Here is a 24,998-nt window from a genome sequence, read left to right as displayed (position 1 = left end):
TACAGATATTTAACTAGTGATAAAAAACACAAATTCTTTAATTGGACTAACATTACAATCATCTGATAATGCAGCAATATTATACGTATTTACGGTTATTAATCCACAGTAATTGCCATTATCAGAAAGATTACTGTCACATCACTTAAAATGATTATCCTTTAAATTATATTGTTTACATATATATATCAATATTCTACCACATAGGGAGTTTACAATAATTCAGGCACAGTTCTTTACTAAAAAGTCAAATGGCCCAGATCAACAATGACAACTAATGGTGACATTTGAAATTAATAAAAGAAGTTATTGGATTCATACATTTCATTTCATTGATAATATTGAATTGTTAAATTAAACCTTATTTTTGATTTCCATTAATGTACTCTAAAGTACTCCTACTAATGTACTCCCTAGCTAATGAAGAGGTTTTTCATTATCATCTTCCAAGTATGCTGAAATGCACAGCCTATAAGTATGATGGTGAATGAAAGTGATTGATATGAAATCTCCCATAATCCCTCAGAGCATTTACCTTAAAACCTACAGTTCAAAACATAAGACAAGCCCCTCCACAGACATTAAAAATTATTTTCAAGTTTCAGATCATCATTAATCCAAACTTTTTATGCATTCATTTAATTTATACATTCAGATTCTAAATTTTCTACTTATAATACATTTGGTAAACAATTCATTAGCAATTTTAAATAATTACTTTAAGAGGTTTTTTAAACTCACATGAGCCTACCACAACTTATTGAATGTTGCAATTTCACTTACTAAGAAAAAATCACTCACTATTATGGTCAAGCTTAAACAATAATATAAAAATTAAACTCAAAAATATAATAAATCTAAGTAAATAAAACAATGTTGTATTTTAAGACCATTAGCCATACTTTTCAATTGATAGTGCCAAGATAGTAAGTAGGTCAAACCATTAACTGTTACTATAACACTAGTTTCACACCTGCGTAATGTAAATTTTTGTTAATATTTTTGGGCATTATGATTCCAATAGCGTTCGGCATACTTGGTCTTAGTTGTCCCTAAAATTGCACAACTTTACGACAGAAAAAAAATGATATAATTTCGTTTTATCATTAAGAACTAATAAATTAAAAAAACCGGTCAGAAAGAAAGAAATAATATAATTTTTGTTCACTTTAAAATGTAAGTCACTTACAGTTTTAAGCTTCTTCTTTGGTGCTGAAGGGCCATCCACAGTTGTTTCCATAATTGATGTTAACTATAAGTTATTGAATTTATTAATGTACCTAGTAATTTCACTTATGTTAATTTATTTTAAATTAAGTTTAGGTACATCTAAGTACTTGTACTTTGACAGATATGCCGACAGCACAGGGGGGTGCAACTCCCATACAAAGGAAAATAACATACAACTAGCGTCATCTTACTCCTGTGGCGACGTCATTTTTGTAACTTTTAGGCATTAATGATCTAATAAACTCACTAGATGGCAGATATGAGTTCTGACTCAATAAAAAATGTAGCGTACTTTGAAGCAGTGCTTCCACTTTTAGGGAATTCTCCCTTTTTTAGGGAAAAATAGCTGATATTTTGGATGATAAAGACAATTTAAAAAATACCAGGATTTAGGATATTTCGGGGTAAAAAGCAAAGCCTATACTAGTAACTGTTGTGAATTTTAAAATAAACGATAATTAAAGTAAAACAATGAACATTTTATTTTATGGAGAGAGAATGACATTAAGTCGAGTTGACAAGTAAAAGAATAAAACAGAGTTGTGTATAAAAACTATAAAGGTTTGATTCAACAGTAACCCTCTAGTAAAGTAAATCATTGATTAAGCCACTGCTTTTTCTTAGGGATTCCCCAGAATCCCAATAAGTATAATCCGCCAAATTTTTATTTACTTATTTTCGTTGATGTCACCAGAACTTACTTGTATTGTAATATACAGGTACTTCATGTACCATGAAAGATTATCATGGTAATTTCATTTACGAAAACCTTGTAATTGTCATTTCACTTTTGCTAGCAGTTCCTTCTTCAAAGACTGAGGTGGAAAGATTATTCAGTGTTCTCAAATTAAAAAACTGACAAAAGAAACAGGCTTTCTAATGAAACCCTGAACGGCTTGCTTCATAGAAAGTTCCCAACTTTGCCAGCAAACAATTGCTCAATTTTAGAACCGAACAGTGTTAGGTTGTGCAGCAAAAGAATATAAAAGCAATGCGTCGACTTCCTTGAAAATTCTAATCCTATAGATCTATGATCTTCTGGGGGCGTTTATATTATATATACCTACATTAAATTATATGCTGTGGTTTATTTTCTGTATTTTATTTACGCTTTCTATATAAATGATTTATGAAAGTTGTCTAGGAAATTTTAGGGTAAATTCAAAAGAAACTAGGGTAAAATGTGTTAAAAAAAACGTAAGTGGAAACACTGCTTTGAAGTTTTCAAAATTCCAGGGCCGTAAAACAATCTCAAAAAAAAAAAAAAGTTTTCAAAATGTCATAACGATTTAATTTTTTAAATCGTTTTTTTTTGGTCTTGGTGTGAGTTATTTTACGTTGTAGTATTAATTTAGAGCAACTTTTAGCTTTATGAGAATATTAGACGATTAGACATTGAGAAACTCTGTTTTGAATTCTCTTTAGACATAACTTGGCTCCAATACTTTTTTCTTCGTTAGCGTTTCGTAAGCCTGTGTAACTATTTTCATTTCTTACAGAATGTTTATTATTAAAAATCAGCATGCCTCGAAGATCGAAAATGAAATGCTATTTCGGATGCCTTGATAACGGTGAGTTTACACTATTTTCCCGGTATATTATTTGCTAACAGAATTATTATTCATAATATAATTAAATGAATTAGCACCAACTAATGGTCCTTCCTATTTCTGCTGCTTAGCTATCATATATGTTAAGTTTTGATCAAAACAGTCGGTATTAAGTCTCGTACTATCACACACACACCTCAGATAATAAAATTGTCTCGAGTGGGTGGAAGTATTTATGTTTTGCAACTCAGCGTATTATATGCTTATTGTCAAGTGGGCCCGAACTAGTTTTTTGGAATGATCAATCAGTCATGCTTTCCTGTTTAAATAAAATACAGCACAATTGATCTCACATCCAAAGTTAGATGATGGCATTCACGTTTTGTTTCCTGGTGTTTGATAACTAAGTTACACCAAGTGGCCTGTGACCACGTTCATCCTTCTACCCAATATAAAATAATGTTTTTATTTTTGTAGACAAAGGTTTGATAATGACAAAATTTTATGGAAAAATTATAAGGAGCACTAAAATGTCTGAAACATGAAAAGATTGATGCACTATATTTGAACCAGAACGTGTTATGTAATATATTAATTTGTAAGTAAGATTACATTAACACTAAATTTTTCATGGTCGTATTTTTTCAATATTTGTTACATACTTAAGATACTTTGTTTCTCCGTTTCAGAAGAGAAACTGATTCAGCAAGGAACGTGAACTCTCAAGGGATCTTAATTTTTTTTAAATATGTTTATAATTGATAAATTAATAATTGAAATAGTTCATAAGAACTAAATTGATGCCAATTTTGTTTTAAAATAGGTTGTTTAGTTCTTATAGTTATAGTATTACGTTTGAATAGTTGTAATTAGTAAGTTAATAATATATGAAAATACTGATATAAATTTTTGTAAATAACCTTTTGTAAATTCTACGAGAAGATGATTTTAATTAATGATCAAAAGTCAACGGTCTTTAAAAGCATTATTTGCAATTATTTAGATTAACTGTGGAATATATTTGCTAAGTTGTGTTTTCTGTATGAGCAGATATAAATGAAAATGCCCAAACATGATTATGTTTCTTACATTTTCATTATGTGAAATCAACATGCTTGTGACTGAGTATATTAATAATTTATTAAAACTTAAGTGATAGACAGCAACCCCTATGGCACTGCTGAAGTTTATAAGCACTGGTGACCACTTATCATGGGCCGGGTTGCGTGCTCGTCTGCTGTTGAGTGCAATAAAAATTTTCGAAACCCTTTCTATTATTTAGAATAGTAATATTAGTGTACATTTAATTTGGATTAAAAGATAAATTTACATTTTATGTTTGCATGTGTATGTTTATAATTCATTTGCATGTAACGAACACCAGTTTCTTTTGTAACAAAATGTAAACTAATGGTTTGTAATGAATGTAATTAACTTTAAGATGATTTTCTTTCAATCTGCTGTTTGTTTCATCTAGTATTACCAAAGCTAAAGCATCAGAAACGTCAGAATAGAAATAATTTAGATAGGGAATAAAAGTATAACTAATGTAATCATGTCTAAGATTGCTATAAGCGTCATTAAGTACAAACTATCAATATTTAAGAGTACTTTAAATCATCATTACATTTTTTAAACATTTTTTGTTTTTCAAATCATGTAATAAAACGTTTGTGCAGAACAAAATGTCACATGTTATGAACATGATTGTGGGTTAATCGTTTCTTAAATTTCTAAATGTTTATAAGAATGCTAAGAATAATTTAGTATTCACTTTAGTGTGTGTATTATCTCTACAATGCTAGTATAAATGACAATTATTGTATGACGAAGCATAGGTAGTGTTTATAGATGTAATATTTTCATACAAGGTCATGATCTGTCAGGATCAACTTTAAGCAAGAACTGCTATAGTTAAGAAACAAATTTATTAAATTTAATTCAAATTGTCTACTATGTTTGTAATGGAAAGCTGACATGTTTATATTTCGCACAAATGACTTAAGTGACATTGAATGATTTGATTATCTAGACTTAATTAACTTTTAGATAACTTTCGATTTAATGTTATTAAGTACTCTAGTAGGATTAATCTAGAGGAGTTATTGTTATTCGAAATTTTATACAATTGTACGTTCATACTATCTTTTAACAGTAAATTGTTTTTTAATATAGGGAAATTAAATAGCTTACAGAGAATTACAGCTTTTTATTTAAAAAAACTGTTTTCTCTCTGTATGAAAAGGTCTTATCGATTAGAATGCTGAACACAATCAAACGTTCTTTAATATTTCATAAGTACTACCGGGAATTTCAGCGATTCTAAACGATAAGATTTTTTCATAAAGAGAGTTAATTATAAAAAATATTAAAATTACTAAAAAAGCCACCTGGTGGGGGGTAGGGAGACTAATAATCGACAGCAGCGACGCCTGCTGTCCCGGGCTCTAACTAAAGCAAAAATAAAAATGAGAGTTGCGCATCTATCTCAAATATATTAAGTGTATAATCTATGCGACAGCAATCACAACTGGAAACTGACAACTGACAATTTTGGCAACATTATCATTATCTTTGTTTTGCCTAATGGACATGCAAAGAAAATGTATGTATCCCATTTTAAAGGAGTATTTTGCATATAATATAATATTTTAACAAAATTCCTAAATAACTTAAACTTTAAGAAATTATTTTATAAGAAAAAAGAAATAAAATAAGCTGTCAAAATGTTTATGACCGGAATACCGTTTAAACGTGTTATTAAGAAAGCTGCTGCCCAGGTAGGCGGCCACCTCCATGACGACCTGGATTTAGAGTCCATTAGTAAGTATCTTCAGTCGGCATGGATGCGCCACTTCGATAAAGCGGCACGACACGAGAACTCTCTCATCGTGGCCGCCGGTAACTACATTCCCGATGCTGCGGACAGAATGGTACACAATTGACGTTGCCCAAAACACGTCATTTCGGATCCTCCCGATCCACTAACAGTGTTTCCAGGTACCTCAAGCGCCGGTCGTCGTTCTTATTGAATCCGTCGCTTGCGACGAAGGGCTCGACGAGTATATTAACCCTCAGACACAGCCCACTGAGTTTCTCGCCGGATCATCTCAGTGGGTCGCGTTTCCGATCCGGCGGTAAATTCTGCGAAGCACGGCTCTTGCTAGGGTTCGTGTTAGCAACATCGTCAGGTTTGAGCCCCGTGAGCTCACTTACTAGTTAAGGCTACGCTGATATAGCCTCTCTCAAGGCTTTCAGCTTAGGTAGGAAAAAAAAACTTGTAGGCGGCCGATTGTACTTGGCTGAATCTTCGAAAATAGATATTAATATGGCTTTTCATATTAGTTTATGTATTATTAGAAGTAAAACTTTCTTTCGTCTATTAACTTGTAGCTTAAGGGGCTATTCTAGCTACGCCCGGACGGGAAGGTGAGCTCACGAGCTCAGCATGAGACAATTTGCTAACACTAACCCCAGCACTTGAGCAGTGCTTCGCAGAATCTACCACTAGTTTTTAATCGCGACCTACCGAGAAAATTCGGCGAGAAACTCAGTGGGCTAGAAATAAAACAACTATGAAAAGAAATATTTATATTTTAATAATTACACTTAAGTGACAGCTGAAGTCAGATTCTTGATTAACATCACATTAATAGCAAAAATAATAAGTATGTTTGAGCACCGATAAAACCGGCGAAATATTTTTGTTAGATTAAAATTTTTTTGTACCCGAAAACCAGTTATTTTATTTTACTATGCTATACTTGCACACAGATATTGAGCTACCATTACTACAGTTTTAATCCTGAAGAGGTATTATAATAAAAAATACATTAACAAACAAAAACTAGTTCGAGCTCTGCTTAGTGCTCTTACCGGGGAGAAATTCGTTCCGTTTTGGACTGACACTATTATTATACAAATATATTAAGTGTATAATCTATGATTATACTGTCGCAGTAGCGGAAATAAAAAAAAGATATATGACGTCTTATACGTCGCAATTTTTCTATTGTGAACACTGGTGTTTTCGAGGTAAGGTGTTGTCAATGCTTTGATCACGTGATCACTTTATCATTTTATTTTTTTATTGCCCTTGTAGACGAGCTTACGGCCCACCTTTTTTTTTATTGCTTAGATGGGTGGACGTGCTCACAGCCCTCCTGGTGTTAAGTGGTTACTGGAGCCCATAGACATCTACAACGTAAATGCGCCACCCACCTTGAGATATAAGTTCTAAGGTCTCAGTATAGTTACAACGGCTACCCCACCCTTCGAACCGAAAGGCATTACTGCTTCACGGCAGAAATAGGCGGGGTGGTGGTACCTACCCGCGCGGATTCACAAGAGGTCCTACCACCAGTAAGGCGTGCAGGAAGCACGAACTAAGCCCGATTACACGCATCGAAGAAGTCATTATAACGAATTTTATTAGTACATCAATGAATGCGCTTCATATGGACAGTATTAGGAATGCGGCAGCCGTAGAATCGTCAGTGCTTCACGGCGGAATTAGGTGAGGTGGTGGTACCTACCCGTGCGGACTCCCAAGAGGTCCTACCACCAGTGATTACGCAAATTATAATTTTGCGGGTTTGATTTTTATTACACGATGATGGTGAGTGGTTACCGTCGCCCATGGACTTCAGCAATGCCAGGGGCAGAGCCAAGCCGCTGCCCCTGGCATTGCTGAAGTATGCCCACTGAAGTATGAAACCTTACTTTACAGGTCTATGATCATGCCCTCATTTCAATGATTCAGTTATTTATCATACATTAAATTGCTTGAATAACAATATTTTCTTTTACGAAAAAGTAAAGTATATCATTATGTAATTTTTAAATATAACTTAAATTATACAATTATTTTTTGTTGAAGTGAAAACGAAGCCGAAAACGTCGATGACAATATACTGTACTGCGTTCCATTTTAAGCAGCAACCAGTATAGCTAATTAAGAAGGAACGGCTTTGCAGTATATTAAATTCATATCAAGCCTTACAGAGGTGAATGAAGTTAGCCCCTCAAAAAAATTTTTTTTTCCTGTTTTCTACTTATTTTCTATTAATTCGTTTGTTCATCATTTGTTCTTGATTGTTCATTGTTAATAATTGTTTGTTCCCCATTTATTTATTTTAAAAAAAATATTAAAAATATATCTAAAAGTTAGCCCCTCGATTGCAATTTTTAATATTTGTTCGTCCTTAATTACTCGTAAATATTCATTTTCGATTGTTCTTATATAAAATACATTTGTTCTCTTTCGAAATTACTCATTTTTTGTTTAATTAATTGTATTAGTTGAATAAATGTATACAAAATATGTGTACTGCGCATGCCATAAGTGTATAATCTATGGCGCATGCGTCAACTATAATGCCTAAACTTTCTACGCGGTTTTAATCGTGAAAAAAAAACAATTATAAATCCTGAAGGATCAATTAATTGGTATACAGTTTAATTAAAAAAAATTAAAAACAAAATAAATAAAATAATGTGCATTCGCGTAAAGTTAGACCAAATACATTTTTTCCATCCTCCTATATACCTATCGCTATGAAGGTATAAAAAAGATAGGTTAAGAGTTCACATAGGTAATATAAACAAATAAGTAAATATGTTCATTATTTATCTTTCAAGAGATAATGTAGGTATACATTATAATAACATTTTGACACAGTCGAAATTATATTCCTAACATTAGTAAAATAACATTTTAATATTTTTTTTATAGGTTATGTATTGAAATTGTTGGAAAATTATTTCATGTTTTAGCTGGAAAACTACATGGAGAATTATATGCAATACAAGATAATGAGCTCCATTAAATGAATTCGAATGAAACCAAACTGTTTACCATCCAAATTCGATTGTCGGGCAGATAGAAAACGAAAATTCACTCATAGTGAACCTCGGCCTGCATTTGTGAAACGGCAAAGACTCACTATTATCAAGGAAATTGAAGAGACGACTAAAAATGAGATGTGTCGTATTATTATACCTTTGCCATCTTGTAGGCAAGGTAGGTGTAACTGTCAATAATTAGTTACACTCACAGATCTCCTAATCAAATAACAATATCAGAAAAAATGAGAATAGTTAGTTAGTTAGTGGAAGTAGCCAAAATGGGCAAGTGGATCTCAGTTCCTATTACATAAGGTACTAGGAAGTTTGTGAAAATGAAAATTTATCACAGTGTAATATCACTTACTTACTTTAACAGTGAAGGAAAACATTGTGATGAAACCTGCACACCTAAATGTTCTTAGGATTTTCTTAGGTGTGTAATCCACCAACCAGCACTAGGCCAGCGTGGTGGACTAAGGCCTAAAAACCCTCTCAATGGTAGTGAAGGCCAGTGTCCAGCAAGGGGATATATTATATGGGCTGATGATGATGACTAGGAAGTTAAATACTACTACTACTACTACGACAGTACACATATAATCCTATATATTTACAAACTATACGTTTGTTGGAAATTGCTAACATTATTTCATATTTCCAGATGTCCAGCCACTTGAAAATAGGTGTAGCAATGACAAAGCTATCCAAGTAGCTCCAGCACAGGAACACAAAGGCAAGGCAAGTGTGTATTGCCACATCACCCCTTAATATATCTGAAGCAAGTATAAGTAAACAATCAGAACCAGCAAAAAAAAAACTGTTGTTCCTGAGGACAAATTTGACAGTGATGAGTCAAATGCACCAGCAACAGAAGGATCAACTGTTGACTATGAGTTATCTCTCTATATCTCCACTCCATCAAAGACTTGTGCACTTCAGACTATAGCTCTCAAGAAGACTAAAAAGTTGAAAAAATGAATGTGTTAACAACTTTATCTAAAGTGAAAAATAAACAACGTTTATATATTGGTCTTCCACAAGAATTATGTTTCATAATAGGCTTGATTGAGAAACATACAAATGTTTCTGAACAAAATATTATATTATGTCTGATGAGAATAACATTAAATAGAACATTCTCTCAATTGGCTGATGATTTCGATTTATCTGTAAGTCAAGCAAGCAATATATTTTTCAACAAACTCCCAGAAATTGCAAATGTAATATCACCCCTTGTTAGACTATAAAAAAAACAATACAATAAATATATATGCAGGAAGGATAATTGATGTCAACTTGGTGGAAAATAGAAAGTTTTTAGATAGTTTGCCACCTACAAAACTCTTTAATTAAATAAGTAATCCTTACTTATAAATAGGAAGTTTTGTAAGTATTTTCACTCTTCATTCAAAAACTACTGAACAGATTTTAATAAGACTTTTATGCTGGTCTTCTATGGCTAGCAACTCATTATTATTTTGATTCTGTTTTCCACAAATGTGCTAAATATGGGCTTATATATATGAAAAGGAATAAATATTAATGTTATGTAACCTTTGTACCTGTATGTTAAGAATAATTTTTAATAAAACATAATTTAAATTGAAATATTATTTTTATTAAATCACATTCACTTTGTACACATCAATATTTTGTACTCCCTAAAAGGAAAATAGGTATAAAGTTTTTTTCAAATATTTAACATTACATTTTTGTGTAAGATTAGAAAATTGTTATTCTTCCAAAAAGAAACTACATTATCTAACAACTGTGCAACTTACTCGGAATCAAAATCAATACCTACTAATTATAGTGACCTGATTAGTTTTTTCAAAGTTGCTGGATGCTACACAAAAGTAGCAAGTTTTACTTTTAGCACAATACATATGCATTTGAACTTGTGCATAATATCTTTCTTTAATTTTTTTTTGCCTTTTTATTTATGGAAACATAGCATTACTCACTTGCTTGTTTGTAGATCTATCAAAAAAACATAATTTATGTTTTTTTTAGCACAGTGGGCAATACCCTATTATTCATATTAATTATATACGGCGCGGCGATGCGAAAATTCATTACTGAATTATTTAAGAATGATAGGCATAATATAATATTTTAATTCGCGATCTGTTTATAATTTTTAATATATGATTTAAAAATAAGTTATCTTTAATATTTTTAATTTTGTGATTTATGGGGTGGTCACAGTCATTATTATAAAAATAGAAATTTTGAGGAAATATAAATGTTTAATACAAATTATTTTGATAATCGAAATAAATTCATATCAATCCAAATTCATATTTGAACTATGAAAATTGTATGGTATGTAAACAGAAATATATTTTATAATTATAATGACTATTTATTCCATGCAGTATCTGTGCAAGCTTCTCTAACCGACACTGCAACTAGAATAAAGTCTAATAAAGAATAAGAATAAACTTTTCTTCGAAGCTCAATTCTACAAGGGTATTCAATCAGATAGCTATCTATCTGTCGTTCCTGTATGAAATTTTGGTATGTCAAAATCTTGGATAAATCCAGCAAAGCTAAATAAAGTATTTACCTAAAAAATATGTTTATGCTTAAAGTCACGTGTTTATGTTATTTGAAAGTATTAAGCTCCAAGCAGCATTTAGCTCCAACTAAATTCATTAAGAACCAATTTTTCAATCGATGATTAAAACAACATTAATACTGAGAATGAATATTTATTTATAAAATACACATATGTTTTGACCACAAATTTTGCACAATAATTTAAATTAATATTCATTAATATTAATTTAAATAAATATGAATTAATCTTCTTCTTCTATAACCCATAGTCAACAGTTGATCCTTCTGTTGCTGGTGCATTTGACTCATCACTGTCAAATTTGTCCTCAGGAACAACAGTTTTTTTTTTTGCTGGTTCTGATTGTTTACTTATACTTGCTTCAGATATATTAAGGGGTGATGTGGCAATACACACTTGCCTTGCCTTTGTGTTCCTGTGCTGGAGCTACTTGGATAGCTTTGTCATTGCTACACCTATTTTCAAGTGGCTGGGCATCTGGAAATATGAAATAATGTTAGCAATTTCCAACAAACGTATAGTTTGTAAATATATAGGATTATATGTGTACTGTCGTAGTAGTAGTAGTAGTATTTAACTTCCTAGTCATCATCATCAGCCCATATAATATATCCCCTTGCTGGACACTGGCCTTCACTACCATTGAGAGGGTTTTTAGGCCTTAGTCCACCACGCTGGCCTAGTGCTGGTTGGTGGATTACACACCTAAGAAAATCCTAAGAACATTTAGGTGTGCAGGTTTCATCACAATGTTTTCCTTCACTGTTAAAGTAAGTAAGTGATATTACACTGTGATAAATTTTCATTTTCACAAACTTCCTAGTACCTTATGTAATAGGAACTGAGATCCACTTGCCCATTTTGGCTACTTCCACTAACTAACTAACTATTCTCATTTATTCTGATATTGTTATTTGATTAGGAGATCTGTGAGTGTAACTAATTATTGACAGTTACACCTACCTTGACTACAAGATGGCAAAGGTATAATAATACGACACATCTCATTTTTAGTCGTCTCTTCAATTTCCTTGATAATAGTGAGTGTTTGCCGTTTCACAAATGCAGGCCGAGGTTCACTATGAGTGAATTTTCGTTTTCTATCTGCCCGACAATCGAATTTGGATGGTAAACAGTTTGTTTTCATTCGAATTCATTTAATGGAGCTCATTATCTTGTATTGCATATAATTCTCCATGTAGTTTTCCAGCTAAAACATGAAATAATTTTCCAACAATTTCAATACATAACCTATAAAAAAAATATTAAAATGTTATTTTACTAATGTTAGGAATATAATTTCGACTGTGTCAAAATGTTATTATAATGTATACCTACATTATCTCTTGAAAGATAAATAATGAACATATTTACTTATTTGTTTATATTACCTATGTGAACTCTTAACCTATCTTTTTTATACCTTCATAGCGATAGGTTTATAGGAGGATGGAAAAAATGTATTTGGGCTAACTTTACGCGAATGCACATTATTTTTTTATTTTTTTTTTTATTTTTTTAATTAAACTGTATACCAATTAATTGATCCTTCAGGATTTATAATTGTTTTTTTTCACGATTAAAACCGCGTAGAAAGTTTAGGCATTATAGTTGACGCATGCGCCATAGATTATACACTTATGGCATGCGCAGTACACATATTTTGTATACATTTATTCAACTAATACAATTAATTAAACAAAAAATGAGTAATTTCGAAAGAGAACAAACGTATTTTATATAAGAACAATCGAAAATGAATATTTACGAGTAATTAAGGACGAAAAAATATTAAAAATTGCAATCGAGGGGCTAACTTTTAGATATATTTTTAATATTTTTTTTAAAATAAATAAATGGGGAACAAACAATTATTAACAATGAACAATCAAGAACAAATGATGAACAAACGAATTAATAGAAAATAAGTAGAAAAAAGGAAAAAAAAATGTTTTTGAGGGGCTAACTTCATTCACCCGCCTTACAGTGCTCGCAGTGCAAATCGGAACGTAGTCTGGAAATACATTTTTTAAGGGATTTTATGACCTGGTAATTAGGACCTTTATGTCAAGTCTTATTTTATATTATGGAGTGAAATTAAATGAAATAATATGGGATGAAATATAATGTCAGTAAAATGATGGTCATTTACTGAGACTTTTTCAGTGGACTTTTTGTAGGATCCGGACAAATTACGTCCAGCGGCTTTGTTTTATTTTCCCACATTTGTGCACTTACACAGATACTAAATAATGAATAACGTTCTTGTACATTTAAACCTGAAGAAACACTAAATAGCCACACAACTTCACTCCTCGCGTTCCTGCCAAAAAGTACTGGAAATACATAAAACCCTCCGTGGTAGAGATGTAACTTAGAGGGGAAAAAATCAATTGCGAATGATCGATTTTTCTTTGCTTAAGATAAATCTATTTGTATATTGACAAGAAAATAATAATTGATTTTTTCTAACTTTTTCAAAAAGTTCCTTTGCTATTGCTACTAATTTTTAAAATTTAGTAGTCTCACAACTTAGTACAAAGGAAATATTTCTTAAAATTTAAACAATACCTAAAAAAAGAAAATTATTTAATCGACTTATTAAATATCTGTTTTTAATATTTAGAAAATCGATTATTAACAATAGATTATAACAAAACAGTTAATTAATATAAAATCGAAAATTTCTCGACATCTCTGCTTCGTGGCATAGATATCATAGATTTTAATATTTAGTACTCTGTGGAATGCAAATGACAGGGCAAGCATATTTTATTTATAAATTTCATCTGGAAGCAAATTGTACGAACACATTTAATTGTTATTTAATTGCTTGTAATACTTGGACTCAACCTTTGGTTAATGAACTCGTCAATACTTGCTGGAATTATTATTACGAGTCGCTGGAATCGCGTATATTTATCAAATTAATTCGCCTTCAGCTTTAATCGACGAAGGTTACTTGTGGAAGATGCCTTCCATCACAACTGAAGAGCAGAATGCCACCAATAACGCAACCTCCGAAGGACCTGATCAAAATGATAAAATGTGGAATGCTCTCAAACGGTACATACTACGAGAAAGACAGAGAAAAAAAGAAGGTACATCAATATGTTATACGCTTAATACACTATAATAATACTTAAAATTTTATATATAAGCGAAATGTAACAGAAGTTTGTATAATGAAATAATAAAATTAAAAGGTCAATTCGATATTTAATTGAATTAATAAATCACGATTTTTTGTGTCTGTTGATATTGTACAACTATTGTGTTATCGATTTTGATCCTTATTTTTATTTTTTAGTTATTTATTTATAAAACTCAATACACATTACAAGCTAAAAAAAGATACAAATAAATAAAAAACGCATGTAAAAGAGCTGGTTTGTAACATAAGCCAAGTAATAAAATAAAAAAAAAACTTTTATATTTTATCCCAAGTTTATATAACTATAAACATTTTTAATTTTGATCTAAATTTTCTTTTCAATATTAAAAATATAAACTACAAGACTTGTGGAGATGATCGTGATTATGAGAACATCTCAAGAAGCGACATGAGGATAAAAATCACATTAGAAAAAAAAAATTGTATTCATTTTACAAACTATAGTAGAATTGTTTTGTCCGTGCAGCTTGGGTCATAAAGCATAGCCTGGCTAAGGCGGCAAGCATGTTGCGCGGGCGCAACGCCATTATCGATAAAAACAAATGAGTCATCGAAGTCACATACACGGCGGCCGGGTGCTATACGAAGGGTGGGGAGACATTGTTATGTTATAAGTAATTTGTTGTACCTACCTGCAAATTATAGTACATATGTCGAAGAGAAATATGGTTTTGTGCATTCGCTCTCTGAATTTCTTTAGTGACACAATGGCTACTCTTTTGTTTTGTACCAAAACGGCAACAAGCAAAATATTTTAATAAATTCTTTATTAAAATATTTTGCTTGTTGCCAAAAATATACCAGCACAAGCACGTGTTTATTATCAACTGTTAATTTTTTTTACTTTAACTGAAGTGAGAATAGATCCCGAAAAGTTACAAAGTGTTTTTTTCTACCGTTTTCCTTAACTTGCTGTGGCGATATGTGGTGTAAGGTTTGATTAGTGATATTTTCTTTCATTTTTATCACTAACCCACAAAAAGACAAAACTAAATACACTATCGATAACGCTTATCAACAACAATAATGCGCATCACTATGCCTGTCCATAAGGCTCATGAGTGGAAGGGAGAGCGAAATACTCGCTTCACCGCTCCGATTTTTTATGACCCAAACTGCACGGACAAAATAATTCTATAGTATAATTATGATTATTATAGTATGATTGTAATAAACAATCAACTCCAATGGTACTAAGCCCAGTTCACCATCTTGATACATCTTGTAATGTGAGTGAACCTGGCTTAAATACAAAAACTTCTTTAATAATCTGTTATTCCAAATTGTTGATATTTGGTTTCTGCAGTTTCTGTAACTAAATTTCATTTTAGAGTACGAGGCAGAAGTAGAGGAAGAAAGATTGAGAAAGGAGAAAGAAGCCAGAGAGAGACAAGATGTAATGACTCTTGGTTAGTAAATATTAATGTGTGATTATGCATACAAGAATTTAATATAGCTTTATATATTTAAAACTGAATGCACTCTTAGAATTATTTCATTGTAATACATTTCTTTTATCATTCATCATAATAATAAAAATCCTCTCTAGTGACCAGATAAAATAAAATTTTATAACAGATACCAATTATTCTTATATATAGATTCTTGACATTGAAATTTTTAATGGTATTCACTATTGGAGAACTAAATCTATATTGATTTTTACTCTTTCATAGGGAGTTATCTGCGGTGTACTACCATTGCCCTAATTATTACTGCAAAGCAATGCTATCGAATTTGTGAATGGTATAATAAAACTTTGCCTGATGTCTCTAGGTGAATGGTGGTATTTACTTTGTAATGTTACATGCTGCAGTAACAACATAATAATAGATAGGTGTTGAGCCTAACTATGTAATGGAAAAAATTCAAACAAATACAATTTATTAGAAAAAAAAACTTGATTATACAGAGGAAACGAAAGAGCAGATTGACCAGTTAGAACAAAAATTGAAACAGCTTGAGAAGGAGAAACAACAATTGTTCATGCGGCTTAAAAAAGTCCTCAATGAAGATGTTAGAAGGAGACAGAAAGAGACCAAGTGAGTTGTGTAATTATGTGTAAATTTGCTATTGAACTAATATTGATTTGGTATTTAGACTGAAATCGAATAGTTTTTACAATAGTCTGATATACATTTATTTGATGTTTCAGTGAAATGCAACCAATGAAAATGCAGCAAATGGGTAACATGCCAATGCCGATGTTCTCGATGCCTCCACAGCCAGGACAGGGTGAGCCTCCTCCCAATCAGGGTAGGCCTCCACCACATAACACACATATACTAAATAAGGTTTGTATAATCGTGAACTATATGGACATTACGCATATGAAATTACAAGAGTGAGAAGTTTTTGGGATCCAAAACCAAACCCTTGCAATAAGTATTTATAGCCAAATTCTGATTACATCCAATATTATCAAGGTTCAAATCTAGTACATTCCTATTATTTTCCTATCATTGGATGCAACCCTGGTTCTCAGTGAGGGGAAAACACTATGGTCTAAAAATGAAACCCACAAATATTTATAAATTAACGTAATTGTAAAATGAACAATTGACAGTGGGTCGGAATTAGCGTGAGCGGAAATACGATCGATATTTGATCAATAAAATTCAATTAAATCTTAAACTATCCTATTTCAGCAACACGGACAACAGATGGTCCGACCTATGCAATCTGGTGTGAAACGACCACGGAGTCCCTCACCTACGTATGCATTGTATGCACACAGATTACACCAGCCTCCCATGAAACATCAACCTGTTTACTCTGACCATAGTAAGTTTTCTTTCCACAGGCACACATCATAGGCTTTTATTTTTATCTCAAACTTAATCCAGTGCTAGATTAGGACCAGTACCTTAAGTAAAATTACATTTTAAATCATCTTTTAAAATTTGCGTCATTTTTAGTTTTAGAAATCCCTTCACGCTGTACATTAAATATAGATACCGGATATGTACTATTTACAACAATGTTATACCGTTACTGAAATCGGTAAACAAATTGTTGGTTAGTTTAAAAATATAAAAACTATAATGTCTTCAAAATGTAATCTCGAAAGACTAGTAGGTAGGGATGAATATTTTTTAAAGGAGATAAACTTTTTGAACACTTTTTGCAGAAGTAGAGGATGGTCGCATGGGTCGTCCGATGACACGCGCCGTGCTCTGGAACAGTGAGTTTGTCTTCGGTCACGTCATTTAGCTTGTCACTTCATCTCACAACTTAATATGCCTAAACACATTTTACATATTATCTGCCTTAAGGTTTTTGTTTATTTTTTCTTTATTAGAGCCATACACCTATTAGGTTAAGTCTGCCCTTAATGGTTATTGCAAAGTATTGCACTTTAAAACTAAAACTATATTCTATAAAGATCATATGGAAATTATATTTCAGTATAGGGGTTGATTGTCGTTTTGGTTTGTGATATTGATCTTAAAGATACAATTTGCCTAATGGATATCAGCATTATTTGTTTGTCATTTTAAGTTTAAACTTGTTGTATATAAGCAATAAGTTTTGCTAAAATTGCTAAAATTTTTATATTGTTTGTGGATTAATTCTAATATTACACAATTCTTAGACTATTTCATTAATCTGATAGTCTTTGGGCTATGTTTTTTGTATTTGTCACCTTATTTCACTAATAGCATGTTTTTTCTTCTCAATGACAAATAATTTCAATTTAACCTTTAGCTTTGTTGATGTGCAACTTTTTGACTAAACATACTTTATATGTGAAATCCAGTAGTGTTTTAATATATTTTTTCTTTGCACTGCTGATAATATCGTTTGTATAAATTATAATATCTTTGTAACATTAGGGGTGTTTGTAAAAATCTTATAATGAATTTTATTCTTTGTTTTCTTTACATAAAAAAGAGACATTTAAATTAATGTTTTAAGTTTGCTTTTAAATATTGTTTATTAATTTTTATGAAGCGTTCACAGTAAGTCGGTACTTTGTTGTACCATCCTGCTTATCTATATTTATATCGTATATATACAAAGATATTTTGTGTTCAAACTTGGCAACAGTCATTATACACTAAAATTGAGACTATCCTCCAGTTAAAAGTTAAAATCTCCCAACAGTATTAATAAGACTTTTGGCACTAGGAATCTTTAGAAAATAAATAAACATTTGATATTCATCTGCTTGGAGTTATGTTAAGATAAATGAGACAACTACACCCAAATCCAAATACACGTAATAACTAGAAATTATATTCATCATGAACATAAACCTCCCATAATTTACACCACGAAGCTTAGTCTTTAGCTCTCTTGATCCATTTCCTATATAAAAAAATCGAAAAAAAAACTGCCTACCCGTAAATCTATATTAACCCTTTGGCTGCCATATAGGTCACCGGCGTCCTACGCGGCGCACTGAAGTAATTAGGTCGATTTCTATTACTATGTGTCTGCATTGTCTAACTTTGCCTTCTTTTGTTTGTTAATGTACGTTTTAGTCTTTCAGGTCTCTTAGAAATAAATTCATTCTCAGTATTTTCATATTCGTCTTTCGCAGTCGTGACTAAGGAGTCATAAATCGGGTAACCCTCAGACACAGCCCACTGAGTTTCTCGCCGGATCTTCTCAGTGAGTCGCGTTTCCGATCCGGTGGTAGATTCTGCGAAGCACCACTCTTCATAGGGTCATTAGCAACATCATCAGGCTTAAGCCCCGTGAGCTCACCTACTAGTTAAGACTACGTTGGCATAGCCTCTCAAGGCTATCAGCTTAGGTAGGCAAAAAAAAAACAGAAATCGGCATAATTACTTCAGTGCGCCGCGTATGGCACCGATGACCTACACGGTAGTCAAAGGGTTAAGCGCGATCTAAGACACGCTTCTGCGCGAACAGAAACGTCTCAGTACGGATCGAACGTGGGTCAGTCGTCGGTGTCGTCCGGCGGGTACTACAGCATGCCGTCGTCGGGCGTGGTGCCGGACCGGCCGCCGCCGCTGCTGTACGCGCACCACGCGCACACACCCCACACGCCGCACACGCCGCACCACGCCAACCTCATGTACGCGCCCGCCCCGCAGCCCCCGCAGATGTACCTCGACATGCTCAAGAACAGGGACGGGCAGCATCAGGACCAGAAGAAGGACGGCCAGGTGCGTGTAAAGCGTTTTTTTTAAAGGATTTTTTATGACCTGGTAACGAAGACCTTTAAGTCATGTCTTATTTTAATTTATATTCTTATTTTTATGAAAAATGATAATTTTGATGAAATGAAATGAAATGAAGATGATTAATTTGAGACATTAATCAACTAGGATGAAATTACATGAAATGAGATGATATGGGATGAAATATAATCTCAGTAAAATGGTGGTCATTTACTGAGATTTTTTCAGTGGACTTTTTGGGAGGATCCCGAGAAGTTACGTCCAGCGGCTTCGTTTCATTTACTCACATTTGTGCACTTTCACAGATATTAAACAGTTAATATAAACCACCGTTATTACACATTTAAACCTGAAGAAACACTAAATTAACAAAATAAAACAAATCACACAACTTCACTTCTCGTGTTCTCGCCAAATAGTCCGTGTAAAGTGTTTGTAATGAGCATGCTCGCTCGGTTACGCCATAGCCTCTCAAGCCTAACAGTTTACGTAGAATATTTTTTTTCAAAATGTAGCGTGCTACACTGGCACTTCAAGTCGCACGCGAGCGTCTTCGGGCCAAATCGGAAATCCCCAAACGCGTAGGTGCTGTCTGACGTCGCTCGACAAGATTCGCGCGGTTTTAAAATTTAATATAAATATAATAATCATCATCATCATCATCATCGTCTACAGTCGTCCACTGCTGGACATAGGCCTGTCCCAATCCACATCACTAAGCCCGGTCTTCGGCTCTCCTCAGGTCATCGCAGCACCTAACCAGTATCTTTATTTACAAAATTCTACTGTACGTGTGTAACTTCTAAACGGCTGGACCGATTTAAATAAATTTTTTTTGTATACGTTTGGGTGGCGCCCTAGATGGCTTAGATTCACAAATCGGTCCGGCAGATTGCGCTGCCGTCGGTATCTAGGCTATTTATCTTTCCTATAAATAATTTATATGGAAAACGTTTGCCGGGTTAGTTGGTGTCTTCTATACTAATATATAAATTTACAGTGGTTTTTACGGATGTTCCGTTATAACTACTGAACCATGCATCCGACTGACTTGAAACTTGGTATCCATGTAGCAAATACATGTACTTAATGGATAGGCTAATACAGTCAAAACCGTTTACTGCGACATCGTTTAGAACAACATGCCGGTTATAATAACCTAGAAAAAAGGTCCCGGCTGAATGCTATATGACCGCCTTATTAAAAACATTGCTTTATACGACATTGCTTATAACGACATACCTCATAAAACGACCACATTTAACTAATATTTCGGAGAATTAGATCTCTTAGAACGACCGGCTAAGCTGTATTGTAAACAATTTGAATAGGTATCCACATCTGTCTTCAATGGCTATTAAAATCAGGAAAGAAAACAATAGGATTTAGTTTAGTGTAGGGTCTTTTCTAATTCTTAGAAAAAAAACACGTGCATGCAGTAGAGTCAAAGTCCGCTTCTTCATATCTATTCAGTTAGTTTGTTACTTATCTATACACAAGACGCATCAAAACTTTGTGGAGTTATTCGTGAAACTTTCAAAATGTCGCAAAGAAAAAGAAAACAAATTAATATTGAAGAAAAATCGCGTATTATGTAAATATATTTTTCCAATAATTCCCTATCGATTTGTTTGTACTTGCACGATACACATTAAACATCACCGGTTGTTACGACTATCGGTTTTTACGACTGAATATGAGCAGTCCCTTCGATGTCGTTATAACAGATTTTGACTGTATTTATATATCCCTACACCAGTTGCGGGGGTGTTGTTTATTTGTTCCTGCCGCCAAATAATAAAAGCACGATTCAGCTAACTTTACTCTTGTGTATTTGAAATCTTGAAAATTTCCTATTCAGCAACCTCAAGTTCTAATCGGGCTGAGCGACGCCCACCCGTCCGTGAGCAGCGGCGTCGCCTACCAGCCGCCGGTCAGCAGACACCTGTCCATCCACCCCCAGCAGCATAACAATATGCAGGTGTGTACAATGCCGATAAACGTGAGTCGATCAATATAGCTTTTATATGTCGCAGAATGGACCGGTATCTTCATTATTTTTTTAATTATGAGCGCAAGGTTAGTAGTCTTGCAAAGAATTTGCGCAGCGCGAAGCGATGACAGTTCCGAGACATCTTCATTCTTCCTAAATCAGGCCAGGGTCCTGAAACTGCGATACTTTATGATGAATACTTTTTTGAATGGAAACTAACGACATCTTGTAGCGGATGCCCCTAAACTTATATGTTGTTAAAGTTAGGGCATTTAATTATTGCACGGGGGGTCGTTTAGTGCGGGAGGGCCACATACCCCGCGCGCCCCCTAGGCGCGGGGACCTCGTACGAGGTTCAGCCCCCAGCCCGAAAATAAATAAAAATAAATTTAATTATTGCATAACTTAACACAGAAATAAAAAAAAAATTGAAATTAAAAACAAGTCTTTGTTTGTTATAGACAAATTGATTAAATTTTATCAAGTTTTTGGTTTCTGAAAATTTACAAAATCCTTTATTAAAAATAAAATATAGGGTAGGTTGTTACTGCCATCTACAAGAGCAATGAGAAACTAATCGAAGCGAAGCCATCTAGTGGCCGACGCCCGTAAACATTTTTGTGAGGTGCTTGAGTTGCTTATGTATAACTAATTTATATGTATTGTCTATGAGTCAGGCAACGAATGTGTCTTGATTCCACTCGAGCGATGACATCTCGACTCTGCCTATGCACACCACCCGAAGTGAGCCGACGTTTGACGAGTAGTTGCGGCTCACACACACTAGATGGCGCGCTTTCATTTCGTTTGTCGTGTCCAGATGCGACATATACATCAAAACTTCCTATATATCAAATATATCAAAAATATATATCTTATAGATCAAAACAGCTTTGCGAAGTGAGAATTTAATTTACATGAAAATTAAGTTTTTTTTTCATTGCCCCTAGCTACGGTAGCTGTATATTAATAATGATAATAATACTGCATTCTGTACAAAGCCCCTAGCCCTAGGTTGAAACTTTGCTGTCAAACCGTGTACCGACTACAGGTAAATTATGGTTGAATCAAAATGCCATATGGCTGCAGTCTCATGGGCCAGGTCCAAATACTATAATAATAATAATAGTTTGTAAGTATAGAAATTTATTTTCGATGATTTCAGGGTCCAAAGCCCGGCAGCATAACCCAGGGCTACCCGGTGCAGCAGTCCAACCAGAACCCGAACATGTATCCCAGCAGACACCGTTATTAGCTGTTGCTTTTCAAACAACACCTCGCCAAACAAACACCGTAGCGCCGCCCCTACCTACTAGGGATGTAGCGATGTTATACGTGGAACGATAATCGATTATAAGTTATCGATACTTTTTATTGCATTTTTTTAATCGGTTTTTAAGCTAGTGAGTGTGTTATTAGGGCCATGGTGGAAGTTAAATATTATAAATCGCGTTATTGTTAGTATACATGAATGAGGGAATGGAAATAATTTAGAGATAACATTTTTACTAAACGTTTAACGTTAATTTGTTAAGTTACTTTTAGATTTTTATTTTTAATATGGCATCAAAATGATTTACATAAATATAAGTTGCTAAATTACCCACGTATTGACGTCGTTCGAATAACAGTGAAGAGAAAATAGACAATACAGTTTGTTTGTGCAGTGTTGTTAGACTCGTTTGTAACAGTCCGGAAAAAAAAACAAAAACTATATTTTAATGAGACAAAGAATTATAATAGATGTAGTGGCAAATGTTTATGTGATTGTGTAATTAGTCTTTGATTTTAATCGAACGTGTAGGCGAGCTCACTGGGCTCAGCCTGGGATACTTTGCTAACATCATCGTCCCTAGCAAGAGCAGTGCTTCGCTGAATCGCTACGGATCGGAATCGCGAACCACTGAGAAGATCCGGCTAGAAACTCAGTGGGCTGTGTCTATGGGTTAGTTTACCGAGGACGGTGACCGGTTTTCTAGTCTGTAATCAAGCACACGTCTATTCGAAACGTCCGAGATCGTCAAATAAAAATAATGAAATGCACTTATTAAACCAATTTACAGTTAGAAAACTTACAACTATACTCTTTTTTTTTAATTGCCATTGTAGGCAGACGAGCGCACGGCCCACCTGATGGTGAGTGGTAACCGTCGGCCATGGACTTCAGCGATGCCAGGGGCAGAGCTAAGCCGCTGCCTACAAAATACTATAAAATTTATATTGTAACTACATATACGCATTGCGTATATTTTGACTGGCTCGGTTCAGTGCAGTAGTTAGCATCCTCTGACTGTTGCGCCGAGGGTCGTGGGTTCGATTCCCACACCGGACAAACATTCGTGTGATGAACAAGTTTGTCTGCTCGTTGTTCGTGTGTTTATTATCTATATACTAGCGACCCGCCCTCGCTTCGCTTCGGAAACTGTAATTTACTATTGATTTCTCCACTATTTAATGGATGTTATTATACATATAAACCTTCCTCTTCAATCACTCTATTTATTAAAAAAACCGCATAAAAATCCGTTGCGTAGTTTTAAAGATTTAAGCGTACATAGGGACAGAGAAAGCGACTTTGTTTTAACATATGTAGTGATGCATATATTTAAACGTATATAAGTATCTATGTACAATGTAGTCTGGTACCCATAACACAGGCAAAGGGAATCCTAATTTGGAGCCCGACGGCTATTCGTGATTTGTTCCCAGTTATTATTTATTATATATTTCAGTTTTGCGTATGATCAGCAAATCATATTTTTTTTGTCACCTTTTAGTCGAATGTGTTTTCTTATTCTGAACACAAAAAAAAATCTTATTAATAATGTAATGTAACTTGTAAATGGATGAATAATATAATTGTACCTTAAGATTTATTTTAGCGACTCGTATTTTGTATTTGTTATTAACAAGTAATGCTTTTAGCTACTACTGTAATTACCCGCTTTTAAGATAGCAATACAATTAATGTAAAAATAGCTATTATTTTTGGAAATGTAAAAGATGTGTAATAAATAAAAATCTTAAAATTTCTGAAGTATGGATTGTACCGCGTCCTAACAAAGTAATTATATATGAAGTAATGTTTCATCAATGATATTGATTTAGAAAATTATTATTTATTTCTTAGATGGGTTACACGAGCTTACAGCCCACCTGGTGTTAAGAGCCCATAGACATCTACAACGTAAATGCGACACCCACCTTGAGATATAAGTTCTAAGTCCTCAAGTATAGTTAGTTACAGCGGCTGCCTAACCCTTTAAACCGAAACGCATTGCTGCTTCACGGCAGAAATAGGCAGGGTGGTGGTACCTACCCGCGCAGACTCACAAGAGGTCCTACCACCAGCAATTACGCAAATTATAATTTGTGGGTTTGATATTTATTACACGATGTTATTCCTTCACCGTGGAGATCAATCGTGAACATTTGTTGAGTACGTAATTAATTAGAAAAATCGGTACCC

The 24,998-nt window shown here is 33.4% G+C and overlaps 2 protein-coding genes, 3 long non-coding RNA genes and 1 further gene across 9 annotated transcripts in view; 3 read left to right on the top strand and 3 right to left on the bottom strand.

Annotated features, from left to right (window-relative positions):
- The window catches only part of LOC101745840 (bifunctional 3'-phosphoadenosine 5'-phosphosulfate synthase), a 63,034-nt gene extending 61,224 nt beyond the window's left edge, over window positions 1-1,810 (bottom strand). Inside the window, exon 1 of the mRNA XM_038019082.2 lies at window positions 1,190-1,810. Coding sequence (XP_037875010.1) covers window positions 1,190-1,240 — 51 coding nt within the window. The 5' untranslated portion in view covers window positions 1,241-1,810. The remainder of the gene's footprint in view (window positions 1-1,189) is intronic.
- Window positions 1,811-2,015: 205 nt separating this feature from the next.
- LOC134200949 (uncharacterized) lies at window positions 2,016-4,979 on the top strand. 2 transcript variants are annotated; one of them, XR_009976081.1, is made up of 4 exons: window positions 2,482-2,553; window positions 2,730-2,801; window positions 3,258-3,378; window positions 3,470-4,979. It is a non-coding gene; the product is annotated as an uncharacterized LOC134200949 (long non-coding RNA). The 2 variants fall into 2 exon arrangements; XR_009976080.1 differs by having other exon boundaries at window positions 2,016-2,801.
- Window positions 4,980-7,720: 2,741 nt separating this feature from the next.
- LOC134200948 (uncharacterized) lies at window positions 7,721-10,235 on the top strand. The gene is made up of 2 exons (XR_009976079.1): window positions 7,721-8,802; window positions 9,289-10,235. It is a non-coding gene; the product is annotated as an uncharacterized LOC134200948 (long non-coding RNA).
- Window positions 10,236-11,325: 1,090 nt separating this feature from the next.
- LOC134200950 (uncharacterized) lies at window positions 11,326-13,524 on the bottom strand. The gene is made up of 2 exons (XR_009976082.1): window positions 12,172-13,524; window positions 11,326-11,685 (listed from the first exon to the last, which is right to left on the bottom strand). It is a non-coding gene; the product is annotated as an uncharacterized LOC134200950 (long non-coding RNA).
- A 404-nt stretch (window positions 13,525-13,928) lies between these two features.
- Window positions 13,929-24,566, top strand: LOC105842428 (putative uncharacterized protein DDB_G0291608). 3 transcript variants are annotated; one of them, XM_012695365.4, is made up of 10 exons: window positions 13,929-14,010; window positions 14,151-14,309; window positions 15,715-15,792; window positions 16,296-16,425; window positions 16,539-16,677; window positions 17,032-17,167; window positions 17,520-17,567; window positions 19,265-19,521; window positions 21,398-21,517; window positions 22,695-24,566. In XM_012695365.4, exons 1-10 carry the CDS (start codon window positions 13,956-13,958, stop codon window positions 22,782-22,784), a joined length of 1,212 nt encoding a protein of 403 aa, XP_012550819.1. In that variant the 5' UTR covers window positions 13,929-13,955; the 3' UTR covers window positions 22,785-24,566. The 3 variants fall into 3 exon arrangements, with proteins under 3 accessions (XP_012550819.1, XP_012550820.1, XP_037874985.1); XM_012695366.3 differs by having other exon boundaries at window positions 17,514-17,567; XM_038019057.2 differs by having other exon boundaries at window positions 13,943-14,309.
- LOC100101158 (proteasome 26S non-ATPase subunit 9) lies at window positions 22,962-23,729 on the bottom strand (the record flags this gene model as incomplete). Its single annotated transcript, NM_001099614.1, is given in 1 exon segment — window positions 22,962-23,729. The product of NM_001099614.1 is annotated as a proteasome 26S non-ATPase subunit 9 (mRNA).
- Window positions 24,567-24,998: the final 432 nt, after the last annotated feature.

Source organism: Bombyx mori, chromosome 22, assembly GCF_030269925.1.
Source record: "Bombyx mori chromosome 22, ASM3026992v2".
In the NCBI taxonomy this organism is placed as follows: Eukaryota; Metazoa; Arthropoda; class Insecta; order Lepidoptera; family Bombycidae; genus Bombyx; species Bombyx mori.
Note: the sequence above shows the minus strand (reverse complement) of the source record. Positions and strands in the feature narration are given on the sequence as shown.